At 37.7% G+C, this 17,092-nt stretch overlaps 1 protein-coding gene across 1 annotated transcript in view; it reads right to left on the reverse strand.

Annotated features, from left to right (window-relative positions):
* The window catches only part of MND1 (meiotic nuclear divisions 1), a 73,183-nt gene that overhangs the window by 1,951 nt on the left and 54,140 nt on the right, over positions 1 to 17,092 (reverse strand). The window contains exon 6 of the mRNA XM_060298708.2: positions 4,059 to 4,103. Within this exon, the coding sequence (XP_060154691.2) occupies positions 4,059 to 4,103 (45 nt within the window). The remainder of the gene's footprint in view (positions 1 to 4,058; positions 4,104 to 17,092) is intronic.

Below are 17,092 nucleotides of genomic sequence, written 5' to 3' on the forward strand. Positions count from 1 at the left end.
TATACCATCTTTAAAATGAATATGTATTATAAATACAGAAAAGTAATGGTATACAGTTTTCTGGTTCAGAGTACTCTATAAAACATTAAGCACTGTGTTAGTTGTGATAATGAAATGAAGGGTTAAAGTAGGTTCTTTCGGAGTGTTATTGGCCGAATTATCACCTCCCCCTAGTTCATATGTTCTAGTCCTAAACCCCACTACCTCAGAATATGATTGTACTTGGAAATTGGGTCTTTAAAGAGGTGATTAAGTTAAAATGAGCCCACTGGGGTGGACCCTAATCCAATCTAACTGGTGTCCTTACAAGAAAAGGAAACGTGGATACACTGAGACACTAGGGCCAGGCATTGGAAAGACTCTGTCAGGACACAAGGAGAAGAAGCCAAGGAGAGAGAGGCCTCAGAAAAAACCAAACCTGCCTACACCTTGAGTTTGGACTTCCATCCTCCAGAACTGTGAGAAAATCAATTTCTTTATTTATGCCACCTGGTCTGAAGTATATTGTTATGGTACCATTAGGAAATTAATATATGAAGTTCAATCACTCTTAAAAATATTGTTTTAGGAAGTTTAATTCCAAGTATCAAATATTGATAACTAAATGTTTGGAACGAAGTTCACTGCTGAGGTGAATACTACTATATCAAATAGAATAATGTTAACAAAATATCCTCATTTCTTTAAATAAAGAGTTATAGGATATCAACAGATATTAAAATAAATCTTTATGTAATGATCTAAACCAAATCTCTACTTTTCATAAGAATCTAAGAGAGAATACTAATAGCACTCTAGAATAATCTGTTTAATTTGATTAGTGTCTGCACAACTTGTGCAATCTTGACAGTCACAACCAAATACATATAGAGGGCCCATTGCTACGTAAGACAGCTATTAAGTGTATTACAGGTATTCCAGAACATAAAGAGCCTATGCCTTCAAACTGACACAAGAGTAGAGAGAGAAAAATCAATTTATCACTAAACAATTCCAAAGTGATATGTGTGTTAGAGAGAAAAGATCAAGTGTTATGTGTAGAGCTTGTACAATAGGCTCCAAGAATACAGAAAGATTTCCAGAAAACAAGAGGACAGATGCAATGCTGTAGGAGCCTTGGAGGAATGTATTTCAACCCAGGAACAGGAGAGAAGAAAACGAGGCACCACAGTAAGACTAGAGCCTCTGCAGGAAGGAGTTCCTGGTTCATGTGAGGGCAAGAAACCATTTTATTATAAACCTTCAAAGATTAAGAACAAACAAAAGAATAAACAAATAAAAAGCCTCTGTATACAATGCTTAATGGACCAATTCAAAAAGACTCTGATTAAATATGTCCCTGGGCCACTCGATGTCTGCCTTCAAGACAAAGTCACCTGCAATTTTGATAGTTCATCCCTGTCAATTAATTTTTCTATTATGTGGAAATGTTTATGAATGGATAAAAAAATACTTTTATTTTTAAAGAAACAACCTTAAGACTGGTAGAATTCATATTAATTTATATGGTGGCAAACCCAAGATATATACAGGAATAGGATGGGCAATATCACATGCATGTTAGGACCTCACAACATCTTCCCCCCCTCACTCATTTAGATGTCTCTCATACAAAGTCGTAAAAACTCCACTATCTTAGTTATTAGGCAAGATTTTATATAATTTGATAAGTCACTTTTAAAGTTACTTAATGTCGCAAAACATTTAGATGCTATATTTCTAGTTATATTTATACCCTGAGGTGACTTCTCATTCTATAGAATTGAAATACTGAATTACTGAACAGTAAGTATGCTCAATTTAAAATACATTTTAGGGACCTTTTCAGTATAAAGAAACCAAATCTTAACTAATAATTATATAACGATCTTTAGTTATAAGTATTATTGATGTTTTCTTTTTGTTTGTTTTGAAAACAGGAAGGTTTTCTGAGGTGTAATTCGTTTTAACTCCATGATTTTTTCATAACACTTTTATGTTGGAAGGAGCAAGTTGTAAACTCAAATGGAAATATGTTTTTTTGTTTGTTTGTTTTTGCGGTACGTGGGCTTCTCACTGTTGAGGCCTCTCCCGTTGCGGAGCACAGGCTCCGGACACGCAGGCTCAGCAGCCATGGCTCACGGGCCCAGCTGCTCCGCGGCATGTGGGATCCCCCCGGACCGGGGCACGAACCCGTGTGCCCTGCATTGGCAGGCGGACTCTCAACCACTGCGCCACCAGGGAAGCCCCCAGAAATATTGTTCTTAACAGCTGTTTCTACTGTTCTGAAAATATTATCCTTCCTGTATGATTTAAAAAGTTTCAGGTTCTTTCTCAGCTAATAACACAAGGGAAAAAAAAGTTGTTCACATTTTTTTAATTATAATTTTTGAAGTTTATGATCAACTGGAAAACATGAAAGGATTTTTTTAAGAGACAGGGAAAAGGGGAGTATTTGTTTATCAATGTGTCTAATGGTGTGCTAAACGGCTTACAAACTGTTTTATTTAATCCTTCCAAAATGTGAGGTAGATATTATCCACATTGAACAGATGAAGAAGCAGGGTCAGAGAGGTTCAATAAATCACATAGCAAATAAGGAGAACAACCTGGATTCCTTTGAAAGTCAAGTTCCTCCCACTATATACACAGGCTGCCTGTGCCTACTGTTTGCTGAGCTGCTTTGTTAATTAGGGGAAATCATTTTGTGACGCTTGTCTTATTTTTAACCTAAAAATCCACTTGCTTTTTTACTTACTCAAAATTTTATATTTCTCAAACCTATATGATATCACTGTATTTATTATTTATTTATACTTTATTGGACACACATTTCATTATTCTCTTTTATTTAATGTTAGTTTGCTGTTTTTACCCTCCTTTGTTCTTATCACTAAAGCATTACACTAGGAAATAACTTTGTAATAAATAAGACTGCAATTTTATAGGGACCAAAGGCCAGTTATATTGATTTTATCACTGTACTTAATTCTAAAATAGACAAGGAAAAACGATTCTTAAGTTTTCTGTGAAATACAGAGGTCTGGACATGGAATCAGGGAAATCTGGCTCTAATCCCTGTTCATCCAGTGACTAATCACCTTTGACTTAAGGCAGCTACTTCAAGCTTTCTGCATCTCTGTGTCAATGCAATCTTATCCATGCTGTCCCACGGAAACAGAATAAGGGTAACACATATAAAGGCATTAAAGACTCTTACCAGGATGGAAAGTTTCAATTACCATTATTTCATAATTAAATACTGAAAAAACATCAGTGTAACTTCCAGACAGGTTTTAACAATAATAATCATACTTGTATATAAGTCACAACAATCATTATTTATTAATGTTCTTCTAAATTTTAAGACACATAGATAATGCCTCATTAGTTCCCATTTCTTAGTATATACCTGGTATAGACCAGAGGGTGTATCCATTGGCAAATGGATTAATGAGGCATTTACATGAAAGCAGGTACACAGAGAAGACTACCCCGTGTGGTGGGTGAGAGCTTGGACTCTGAAATCTAATTCCTGTTCCACTGCCTAGCACCTGTGTGACTGTGGGTTCCTAGTGGCCTCAGTTTCATCTCTAAAATTAGGGATAATAATCCTATCTACCTCATAAGATTGTTGTGGAGATAAAATGAGAATGCAGCACAGACACGTTTTATAATGCCTGGCTCATAATCAGCCCTTGACAAATGTTTGCAATTATTATTATGAGCAAGAAGACAAATCTTTAGGATTGCATGAAACTCTTAAAAGTTGTATCTTGCATTAATATATAAGAAGGTTAAGTGATTAGCCCAAGTGATTTATCTAGGAAAAGTTACACAAAACTTAAAGTAATCATTGGTTTTACAAAAATGCCTTACACTTTACAAAATGACTCATAATAAGATTTTAAAAATTCCTCAAGTAAATGAAATGATTTAAGATATAAAAACTTGATTAATACATACACTTTCAGAAATGTCTTTTCTTGAACTTAACCAGGAACAATAGTTCCTGCATTTCACATCACAGTAAGTGTACAAGAGTTTGACTAGTTTATCAGTGCCACTGTAATACATACCAGTCCATCTGTTAGCAGCTTCTTTGGCCACTTCATTTGCTTGACCTGAAAAAAACCCAACCATATATATATAGATTCATCCTTTTCGGAAAAAAAAGCTCAAATAGTGACACTGTATCTCACAAACCTGCTCAACTTCCCAAGGAAATTTTAGATAGTTGCAGTTATCTTAGTCATGAATAGAAAGTCAATGTGAACAATTTCCCTTTCCTAAATGTCCACTATTATGGTACTTCCTCTTTAAAAACATGTTTAACCGAGATGTTTCTCAAATAATTTACACCAGAAGAAGATAAAATAATTTAAGTTTAATGATAAGCATTTTAGTGTATACATATTAGACAACAATAAACTTGACAATATAATTTTAATGGCCATACAGTAGCCCTGAAGGAGGAAATATTTACTTTATATTTAATTATACTTCTTGCTATTACATGTTATCTGTATCTATATGATGTCGTTCAACTTAATCTGCACAGCACATAACAATGCCATGATCACCTGGGCATAAATAGTATTCATAATGATAGCATTTATTTATTTATTGAAATACAAGTTATATACCAAAGAATTCACCATATTAAAGCGTATTATTCAGCGGTTTTCAGTATATTTACAAGGCTGTACAACCATCACCACTACCTAATTCCAGAACATTCTCATAACCCAAAAGAAAATCCCATAGCCATTAGGAGTCACTCCACTTCCCCTTACCCCCAGCCCCTGGAGACCACTTACCTACTTTCTGTCTCTATGGATTTGCCTATTCTGGACATTTCATATAAATGAAATCATATATGTCTGGCTTCCTTTCACTTGGCACAATGTTTTCAAGGGTTGTCAACTGTAGCATGTATAAATACTTCATTCCTTTTTACTGCCAAATAATATTCCATTGTATGGATATACCACATTTCACTTAGTCACTCACCAGTTGATGGACATTTGGGCTGTTATTACTAATATGAATAATTTAACAATTTTTGTGTGAACATGTTTTCAATTCTTTTGGGTACATACCTAGGGGTGGAACTGCCAGCTCAAATGGTAACTATACATACAATATTTTGGGGAACAGATAACTTGTTTTCCAAAGTGGCTGCATCAACACACCATTGTAAAGCAATTATACTCCAATAAAGATAAAAACAAAAACAAACAAAAAAAAAGTGGCTGCATCATTTTCACAGTCCCACCAGCAATCTAAGAGTTCCAACTTCTCCACATCCCCACCAATAATTATTTTGCCTTCTTTTTATTATAGCCATCCTAATGGATATCTCATTGTGTTGTGATTTGCATTTCCCTAATGACTAATGATGTTGAGCATCTTCCCATATGCTCATTGGCCATTTGTATATTTTCCTTGGAAAAATGTCTATTCAAATCCTTTGTCTGTGTTTAAATTCTTTTTATTGTTGAGTCATAAGAGTTTTTTTAATGTATATTTTTGATATTGGACACTCGTCAGATACAGGATTTGCAACTATTTTCTCCCATTCTGTGGGTTTTCTTTCCACTTTCTTGACAATGTACTTCGACACACAAAAGTTGTTAATTTTGATGAAGTCAAATTTATCTACTTTTTCTTTGGTTGCTTGAGCTTTTGATGTCATATCTAAGAAAACTAGGCTACAGAGACACACATCTATGTTTTTTTTTCTAAGAGTTTTATAGGTTTAGCTCTTACGTTTAGGTCTCTGCTCTACTTGAGTTAATTTTTGTATACAGTGTGAGGTGGGAGGCCGGGTTGATTCATTTGCATGTGGATAACCAGTTGTGCCCAGCGTCCTTGGTTGAAAACACTATTTTGTTCTGATTGAATGGTCTTGGTACCCTTGCTCAAAACCTTGTTTACTTCTGGACGCTCAATTCCATTTCATTAACCTGTATGTCTATTCTTATACCAGTACCAAATTGCCTTGATTACTCAAGTTTTGTAGTAAGTTTTGAAATTGGGAAATTTGAGTCTTCCAACTTTTTTCTTCCCCAAGGTTCTTTTGGCTGCTCTGGGTCCCCTGCATTTTCATATGAATTTTAGGACTCATATCAATTTCTACAGAAAAGAAATTGGAATTTTGGAGGTTTTACAGTTAATCTGTAGACCAGTTGGGGGGGTACTTCCACCATGACAACATTTAGGTCATTCAATTCATGAACATGGGATGTCTTTCTATTTATACAGGTCTTTAATTTCATTAAATGTTTTTTACTTTTCAGTACAAGTCTTGCACTTCTTTGATTAATTTTACTCCTAAGTATTTTACTCATTTTGATGCTACTGTAAGTGGAATTCTCTCTTAATTTCATTTTCAGGCTGTTTATTGATAGTTTATAAAATACAAGTGTTTTTTATATATTGATTTTCTATCTTGCAATCAGCTGACCTCACTTGTGAACTCTAATAGTTGTATTTTGCTGTTGTTGTTTTGTGGATTGTTTAGGGGTATCTATCTATCTAAGATCATGTCAACTGCAAATAGAGATAGTTTTCTTTTTTTCTTTTCAATATGGATGCTTTTTATTTCTCTTTCTTACCTAACTGCCCTGGCTTGAATTTCCAGTACAGTGTTGAACAGAAGAGGTGAGAGCGGACATCCTTGGGGAAAGCATACAGCATTTCACCATTCAATGTGTTAGCTGTTCTATTTACAGTAGGCAGGACATGGAAGCAACCTAAGTGGCTATTGACAGATGAATGTTTAAAGAAGATGTGGCACATATATACAATGGAATATTACTCAGCCATAAAAAGAAATGAAATTGAGTTATTTGCAGTGAGATGGATGGACCTAGAGATTGTCATACAGAGTGAAGTAAGTCAGAAAGAGAAAAATAAATACTGTATGCTAACACATATATATGGAATCTAAAAAAAGAAGGTTCTGAAGAACCTTGGGGCAGGACAGGAATAAAGACGCAGACATAGAGCATGGATCTGGGGACACGAGGAGGGGGAAGGGTAAGCTGGGACGAAGTGAGAGAGTGGCATGGACTTATATACACTACCAAATGTAAAATAGATAGCTAGTGGGAAGCAGCCACATAGCGCAGGGAGATCAGCTCTGTACTTTGTGACCAAGACGGGTGGGATAGGGAGGGTGGGAGGGAGACGTAAGAAGGAGGAGATATGGGGATATATGTATATGTATAGCTGATTCACTTTGTTATAAAGCAGAAACTAACACACTATTGTAAAGCAATTATACCCCAATAAAGATGTTTAAAAAAAAAAGTTAGATGTGCATTTTTTTTTTGGCTGCACCACATGGCACGTGGGATCTTAATTCCCCAACCAGGGATGGAACCTGTGCCCCCAGCATTGGAAGCGCAGAGTCTTAACCACTGGGCCGCCAGGGAAGTCCCAGCTGTGCATTTTTTACAGATACACTTTTTTTGTTTGTTTGTTTTTGTGGTACGCAGGCCTCTCACTGTTGTGGCCTCTCCCATTGCGGAGCACAGGCTCCGGACGTGCAGGCTCAGTGGCCATGGCTCACGGACCCAGCCACTCCGCGGCATGCGGGATCTTCCCGGACCGGGGCACGAACCCATGTCCCCTGCATCAGCAGGCAGACTCTCAACCACTGCGCCACCAGGGAAGCCCACAGATACACTCTTATTAGACTGAGGAAGTTCACTTCTTTTCCCAGTTTGTTGAGTGTTTTTATTACGAAAGGGTGTTGGATTTTATCAAATACTTTGTTTATTGAGACAATTATGTGGGGTTACATCCACGTTTATTCTATAAATAGGTTGCATTAGATTTTTTTTGTATGTTGAACCAACCTTTCATCCCTGAGATGAATGTCACTTAATCAGGGTGTATAATCCTTTTTATATACTGCTGGATTTGATTTGCTAGAACTTTGTTGAGAATACTTACATCTATATTTGTAAGCAATACTTAACTATAGTTTTTTTTCTTACGAAGTCTTTGGTTTGGGTATCAAGGTAATACTGACTTCAAAGAATGAGTTAGGAAGTGTTCTCTCTTTTCTAATTTTTTTTTAATTGAAAAGTTACTTCTTTAAACTGACAGAATTCACCAGTGTAGACTTGGCTTTTCATTGTAAGAAGTTTTTAATTTCTAACTCAGTCTCTTAACATGTTATACATCTATTTACAGCGTTCATTTCTGCTTGAGATAGTTTTGGTAACTTGTATCCTTGTAGAAATTTGTTCACTTCATATAACTTATCAAATTCATTGACATACCACTGCTCATAGTACTCCTTTATAGTCCTCTTTCTATCTGTAAGGTCAATAATGATCCTTCTAATTCATTCCTGATTTTAGTAATTTGAATCTTCCTTTTTTCCTGGTCAGTCTAGCCAAAGTTTGCCAATTTTGTTGATCTGCTTAAAGAACCAACTTTTGGTTTTATTGACTTTCTCTTGTTTTTCGATTCTCTAGCTCTTTTATTTCTGTTCTAGTCATTTTATTTCCTTTCTTATATCTGCTTTGGGTTTAGTTTGCTCTTCTTTTTCTAGTTTCTTAAGATAGAAGTCTAGGTTTTTGTTTTGAAAGTTTTCTCTATTTTTCAACATAGGCATTAAAATATTAATAAATTTCCCACTGAGCAATGCCTTCATTGCACCCAATAAGTTTTTGTATGTTTTCATTTTCACTATCTCATAGTATATTCTAACTTCCCTTGTGATTTTGTTTGAGCCATCCCTTTTGGGAGTGTGTTGATTAATTTCAACATATTTGTGAATTTCCCAAATTCCCTTCTGTAATTTATCTCATAACATTCCACTCTCATCAGAAAACATACTTTGTATTATCAATCCAATTAAATTTATTGGGACTTAAGCTTAATATGTGGTCTACCTTGAAAAATATTTCATGTGCACTTGAGAAGAATGTGTCCCCTGCTGTTGTTGAATGTTCCATAGAGATTTAGTTGGTTTGTAGCATTAAGTCTTCTAATTTCTTGCTTATGTCCCATCTTGCTATTCCATTCTTTATTCAAAATGGAGTATTTAAATTTTAAACTATTATTGTTGAATTGTCTATCCCTTCAATTCTTTTGGTTTTTGCTTATGTATTTTGGTTCTCTATTGTTAAGTGTATATATGTTTGTAATTGTCATATCTTCTTGAAGAGTTGATCCTTTTATCATTACAATTATAAACTGTACTTGTCTCTAGTAACAATTTTTGTCTTAAAATCTATTTTCTCTGGTATTAGTTTAGCCACTCTAGCTCGCTTTTGGTTATTGTTTTCATGGAATATCTTTTTCCAGCTTTTACTTTTACCATATTTGTGTCCTTGAGTCAAATGTGACTCTTCTGTAGATAATATATAGTTTATGTGTTTTTAAAGTATTCTGCCAATCCCTGCCTTCTAATTGGAGAGTTTAATCCATTTACATTTAATACAATTACTGACAAAGTAGGATTTACATCTGCCATTTGCTATTTATTTTCTATAAGTCATATGAATTTTTGTTCCTCAATTCTTCCACAGTTGCTTCATTTTATGTCAAACATATATTTTAGTGTATCAGTTTAATTCCCTTATTTCTTTTACCAAATATTTTGGGGATGTTTTCTTAGTGACTGCCCTGGGGATTACTATTAACATCTTAATTAGAATGACCAATAGTACACAAAAGTTTTGCTCCTATGTAGCTCCATTCCCCTCCCCACTTTTATGCTGTTATTGTCACAAAATATATTTTATACATTGTGTGCCCAACAACATGTTTATCAGTATTGCTTTATGCAGCTGTAATTTAAATCAGATAGAACATAACAGATACAAACAAAAATACACACATACTGTCCTTCAGATTTACCTACGTAAATCTATTTTATCGCTTCATCTTGATCAAGTTACTGTCTAGTGTGCTTTCACTCCAATGAGAAGGACTTCCATTTTTTTTTTTTTAAGGGCAGGTCTGCTAATGACAAACTCTTTCACTTATTCACCTCAGACTATCTTACTTTGTCCTTCATTTTTGAAGGAAAATACTTCTGTGTATAGAATTCTTGGTTGACAGTTTTTTCTTGCAGCACTTTGAATATGTCATCTCAATGTCTCTGGCTTCTATGGCTTCTAATAAGAAAAAAGCTGTTAATCTGACTGAAGATCCCTTATATATGATGAGTTGCTTCTTTCTTATTGCTTTCAAGCTTCTGTTTATCTTCTGACAATTTGATTATGGTAAGCCTATGTGTGGATCTCTTTGACGTTGTCCTAATTGGAGTTTATTAAGCTTTTTGGATGTGTAAATTAATGTTTTTCATCAAATTTGGGACATTTTCAGCCTTATTGTTTTGGCCCTTTCTCTCTCATCACTTTCTGGGACTACCATTGTGAGTATGTTGGCATTTCTGATGCCATACCACAGGTCTCTGAGACTCTGTTAAAGTTTCTTCACTCTTTTTGATTTCTGTTCCTCAGATTGGATTATCTCTATTAAACTATCTTCAAGTTACTGATTCTTTCTTCTGCCTGCTCAAATCTGCTGTTAATCCTTCCAGTGAATGTTTTACTTAATTACTATAGTTTTCAGCTCCAGAATTTCTATTTGGTTTTTTCTTAATAATTTCTACCTCTTTATTGATATTCTCTACAGTAAACTCCCTACATATGAAACTTCAAGTTGTGAACTTTCAAAGATGCAAACATGTGTTTGCATGTCCAATCAAGTAAGTTAGTTCACATATCTGGCGTACACTGTCACGTGCATGCATCCTCCACAAGTGGTTGTGCTTTTGTGTACTTTACTTACAGTACTATATAGAGTAAAATAGTACAGTATCTTTATTTCAAGCAAAGGATGCCCAGAAGCAAGCGTAAGAGCAGCGGTGATGTAGCTGGTACAGCTAAGAACTGCCAATGTGTTTCCATAACAATGGAAACAATGGTGAAAATAATTGAGAGAGTGGAATGAGGCAAAAAGATGGAATTGGAAGCCCAGAGAAAGGATGAAGAGAGACAAAAGGAAGAAGAAGTAACTGAAGAACCGTAGAGATTCATGACGCAGGATATGGCAAGGGGATTTTCTTTATTTGAGGAGGCACTGTTAGTTTTTGAGGCACAGGACCCGAATGTTAAATCAGCCGTTCAGAATCCAATCCAGTGCTACTGTGTCACCTATGATGAGAAAAAAAGAGCTATGACCCAGACATCACTGGATCGCTTTTTCAAAAGGGTAGACAGAATTGAATCCAGCAAGGAACCAGAAACTGTGCCATCAACTTCAGGCGTGAGTGAAATTGCAGCTTGGCCTCCGTCTCCTATTGCTGATGATCCTTCAGCTCTACCAACTCCCACCTCCTCTCCCTCCTCCAGTCAGTAACTCTTCTTGCCTGTTCACTCGATGCCAGCCCCTGTATGCCAGCTGTTGTACTGTACTACTGAATTTTTCAAGTACTGTAAGATTAAAAATGTTTTATTTTTTGTGTTTGTTTTTTATGTATTATTTGTGTGAAAAGTATTATAAACCTATTACAGTACAGTACTTTATAGCGGATAGTGTTAGTTGGGTACCTAGGCTAACTTTGTTGGACTTAGACCAAACTGGACTTACGAACATGCTCTCAGAACAGAACTTGTTCGTATGTAGGGGACTTATTGTATTTGGTGAGATATCATTCTCAGACTTTCCTTTAGTTCCTTAGACATTTTTCTTTAGCTCTTTTAACATATTTAAAATAGCTGATTTAAAGTCCAAAATCATGCATGAGCCATATTTTCTTGTTTCTTTTCATGTCTTGCAACATTTTGTTGAAAACTGGACATTTAAATTAATATAATGTTGCAACTCTGGAAATCAGATTCTTCCCACCTTCCCAGGGTTGCTGTTGCTGCTACCTGTAGTTATTGATAATTTAGTGATTTCTCTGAACTAATTCTGTAAAGTCTATATTCTTTGTTATGTGTGGCTACTGAAGTCTCTAGTCAGTTTGCTTACTGATCAGCCAATGACTGAACAGAGATTTCCTTAAACACCTGGACTAAATCTTCAAGTCTTTGCTGAGAGTCTGTGTGTGTGTGCTGGAGCAGGTTTCAACAATACTCAGGCAATTTACAACTCTGCTTTAGCCTCCACTTCTGTACAGAGTGTCAAGGTCAGCTAGCAGTGGGAGATTAGGACCATCTCAGGTCTTTTCTGAGAATGTGCACAGCCCAAGGTGTGCATGTGGCATTCTAGATTTCCAGGAATATGCTGATTTCAAGGCACCTATGAACATCTCTTTTGGCCTCTCCTTTTAAACTTTATGGTTAGTCTACTCTTTTCCTTAACTGTTACTCATCACCCAAGACAGCTATGAAGTTAAAACTCTTGCCTTTAATTGTTTTAGACAAATGCTCCCCAGGAAGACGCTGTTAGTGATGGGCATACTCCAAGTCATGTCAAAAAAAACACCAATCCTTTCTATTGGTGGCTTTTAGGGAAGCACCAGAGACGCCAAATAATGAAAATTCTTTGGAGTGAGGGTCTTAAAGAGCTCCAGGTCCATTCTATTCCCTTGATACCAAGAAAGCAGGGCCGTTATTTTTCAAGATTATTGTTGAGCTGGAGAGTAGGAGAGGAGAATAGGGCAAGTTAAACACCACAAAGCTTGCCCTTCATGCAGAGATCAGACCATTTTTCTTGAACAGGCAATTCTTCATTTAGTTTCTAAAATTCTGGAAAAGTTGTAACAATATTTGCCAGCTTTAATGGAAGTGTACATTTTCAAAGGTCCTCACTCCACCATTTTCATTGTCATCTGGGCATTTATTTCTAAGAAAATCTCTTAAGTACTCCTAAGATTTACTTTCCAAACCTTTTATTGTGAGAACTCAGTTTTTACTACAACTTATTTTATCTGTTCTCACTTAAATAATGTTCAGAATAGCTAAAATAAAAATTTATTATTGCTTTTACTTCTCATTTCTTGGATATTTGCAACTAATCTTGTTAATAGTTGTTTAGTGATATCAATAATTCAATTGGCATGATGAAATATAAATATTTCCTGCAGGAATTATTGAGAAATAAGAGATAATACATAGCTCTATCTACATGAACATAAGGGTTACAGCTATTATCAGCAGAAAACTTGTTTCAAAATAAGCAATGATGGACTTAGAGATAAGCCTGATTATTATAATTTGGGTACTACAGCCATGTTATTAAGAACCCAATCCTATTAAATTTGTGAAACTCATAATCCTTTAATCTAGTATAATCTGTTCTGCAATAACACATGGCCAAATCCTATGAAGCCCATCATTATCAAAAAGCACATTTTAAAAACAAGAATCTTGGGGGGAACCTTCAAGATGGCAACGAGTAAGACGTAGAGATCACCTTCCTCCCCACAAATACATCAAAAATACATCTACACATGAAACAACTCCTACAGAACACCTACTGAATGCTGGCAGAAGACCTCAGACTTCCCAAAAGGCAAGAAACTTCCCACGTACCTGGGTAGGGCAAAAGAAAAAAAAACAGAGACAAAAAAATAGGGACGGGACCTGCGCCTCTGGGAGGGAGCTGTGAAGGAGGAAAAGTTTCCACACGCTAGGAAGCTCCTTCACTGGCGGAGACGGGGACTGGCTGGGGGGGAAGCTTTGGAGCCACAGAGGAGAGCAAAGCAACAGGGAGGGGTGCAGAGCGCAAAGCGGAGAATCCCGCACAGAGGATCAGTGCCAACCAGAACTCCCCAGCCTGAAACACTTGTCTGCCCACTGGGGTGGTGTAGGGGCTGGACACAGAGGCTTGGGCTTCAGAGGTCAGACCCCAGGGAGAGGACTGGCATTGGCTGTGTGAAGACAGCCCGAAGGGGCTAGTGTGCCACAGCTGAGGGAGTCTGGGAAGAAGCCTGGGTCTGCCAGAGACGCAAGGGACCATTGTTGTGGGGTGCGCAAGGAGAGGGGCAGGCCGGAAATAGAAGCTTCTTGCTCCATGTGCTCAGATGGCAGGAAACTGCCTACACAAGCTCCAGGGGCGGGAGTGAGCTGTAGCTGTTATTTCGGACCCCAGAAGCAGGCACAATGGCTACTGCTGCTGCTGCCACCAAGGGTTCTGTGAGCAAGTGCAGGTCACTGCCCACGCCCTCCTGGGAGCCTGTGCAGCCCACTACTGCTGAGGATCCCGTGATCTGAGGCCAACCTCCCCAAGAGAGCGCATGGTGTGCCTCAGGCTGTTGCAAACTTCCTGCTGGCCTCTGCTGCCACAGGCACTTCCCGCACATCCCAATGGTGACTGCTGTATCCCTCCCTTCCCCAGGCCTGAGTGAGCCCTAATCAGCCACTGCTTTGCTTCCTCTTGCCTGGGTGGGGAACAGACGCCTGCAGGTGGCCCACACACAGATGTGGGGCCAAAACCAAAGCTGAACTCCAGGGGCAGTGTGACCAAAGAAGAGAGAGGGAAATATGCCCTTGCAGCCAGAGGAGCAGCAGATTAAATCCCCACGGTCGCCTTGGTAAACCCTGAATCTGTGGAATATATGAATAGACAAGGAGTGTTCCCACAATTGAGGCTGCAGACTCTGGGGGTAACTGTGGAGTTTGGGGACAAGTACACACGGGAGTCAGGCCAGATCAGAGTCTGAACTGGCCCCACAGTGCCCACAGCAGGTCCAGGGACCGACCTAGAAGTACTGGGGACATCTTGGGCAGGCAGGGATTGGCTGTGGCTCACTGTGGGGGCAGGACACCGACACCTGAAGGTCCAGGAAAATACTATTATTATTATTATTTTCTTCGTTTTCTTCTGTTGTTCTTCTTTAATTGTTCTTTTAATTTTTACTTTTATTTACTTTTTCCTTTCTTTTTTATCCTTTTATTTTTAATATTAAACATTTTTTTCTATTTCTACTTTACTTTCTCATTATAGTGTGTTTTCCCTTGCCTTTGTTTTTTTCCCTTGTTTTGCTTTATTTTTCTTCTTTTTAACTATATTTTCTATTTTTACTTTACTATTTTGCTGTTTTGTGTTTCTTCCTTTTGCTTTCTTCTTTCGTTTTTATCTTTTTCTTGTTTTGTGTGTTTTATGCTTTCTTTGCCTTTTTTTAGCTTGCTTCTGCTTTTGATTTGTTTTTGGTTTTTGTTAGTTTAGTTTTAGTGTTTGTTTTTGGGTTCATTTATTTGTTTGCTTGTTCTTTTCATTTTTTGTTTTCTCTCTTTTCTTGTGTGTGTGTGTGTTTCTTTGTGTGTTTTCGTCTGTTTGGTTATTCTTTTACCATTTGTATTGGGGTTTTATTTCTCTGTTCATTTCCTTTTTTTTCCTTTTCCTCTGTGCCTTGAGGCTTGCGGAGTTTTGGTACTCCAGCCAGGGGTTGGGCCTGAGCCTAAGAGGTTGGAGAGCCGAGTCTAGGATGTTGGACCACCAGAGAACTCCCGGCACCTGGGAATATTAATCTGTGAGAGTTCTCCCAGGGGTCTCCATCTCAACACTAAGATCTGGCTCCACCCAACAGCCAGCAAGCTCCAGTGCTGGACGCCTCACGCCAAAAAACTAGCAAGACAGGAACACAGCCCCACCGATTAGCAGACAGGCTGCCTAAAGTCATACTAAGCTTACAGACACACCAAAACACACAACCAGATGCATCACTGCCCATCAGAGGGACAAAATCCAGCTCCACCCATCAGAACGCAGGCACCAGTCTCCAGCACTAGAAAGCCTACACAAGCCACTGGACCAACCTCACCCACTGTGGGCAGACACCAGAAGTTCTGAGGAACTATGACACTGCAGACTGCAGAAGGGAGAACCCAAACACAGTACGTTAAACAAAATGAGAAGACAGAGAAATATGCTGCAAATGAAGGAGCAAAGTAAAAACCCAAAAGACCAAACAAGTGAAGAGGAAATAGGCAGTCTACCTGAAAAAGAATTCAGAGTAATCATAGTAAAGATGATCCAAAATCTCAGAAATAAAATGAAGAAAATACAAGAAACATTTAACAAAGACCTAGAAGAACCAAAGAGCAAAAAACACAGTGATGAACAACCCAGTAACAGAAATTAAAAATACTCTAGAAGGAATCAATAGCAGAATAACTGAGGCAGAAGAATGGATAAGTGAGCTGGAAGATAGAATGGTGGAAATAACTGCCGTGTAGCAGAATAAAGAAAAAACAATGAAAAGCATTGAGGACAGTCTCAGAGACTTCTGGGACAACATTAAAGGCACCAAGATTCGAATGACAGGGGTCCCAGATGAGGAAGAGAAAAAGAAAGGGTCTGAGAAAATATTTGTTGAGATTATAGTTGAACACTTCCCTAACATGGGAAAGGAAATAGTCAATCAAGTCCAGGAAGCGCAGAGCGTCCCACACAGGATAAACACAAGGAGAAACACGCCGAGACACATATTAATCAAACTATCAAAAGTTAAATACACGACTTCCCTGGTGGCACAGTGGTTAAGAATCCACCTGCCAATGCAGGGGACACGGGATTGAGCCCTGGTTGGGGAAGATCCCACATGGCGCGGAACAGTTAAGCCCATGTGCCACAACTACTAAGCCTGCACTCCAGAGCCCGCAAGCCACAACTACTGAAGCCCATGCACCTAGAGACCGTGCTCCACAAGAGAAGCCACCACAATGAGAAGCCCTCGCACTGCAACAAAGAGTAGGCCCTGCTCACCATAACTAGAGAAAAGCCTGCGCACAGTAATGAAGACCCAAAAATTTAAAAAAAGAAAAATTAAATACAAAGAAAAAAACATTAAAAGCAGCAAGGGAAAAGCAACAAATAACATACAAGGGAATCCCCATAAGGTTATGAGCTATTTTTCAGCAGAAACTCTGCGGGCTAGAAGGGAGTTGCAGGATATATTTAAAGTGATGAAAGGGAAAAAACTACAACCAAGATTACTCTACCTAGCAAGGATCTCACTCAGATTCGACAGAGAAATCAAAAGTGTTACAGACAAGCAAAAGCTAAGAGAATTCAGCACCACCAAACTAGCTGTACAACAAATGCTACAGGAATTTCTCTAAGCGGGAAACACAAGAGAAGAAAAAGACCTACAAAAACAAATCCAAAACAATTAAGAAAATGGTAATAG

Source organism: Globicephala melas, chromosome 5, assembly GCF_963455315.2.
Source record: "Globicephala melas chromosome 5, mGloMel1.2, whole genome shotgun sequence".
NCBI lineage: Eukaryota > Metazoa > Chordata > Mammalia > Artiodactyla > Delphinidae > Globicephala > Globicephala melas.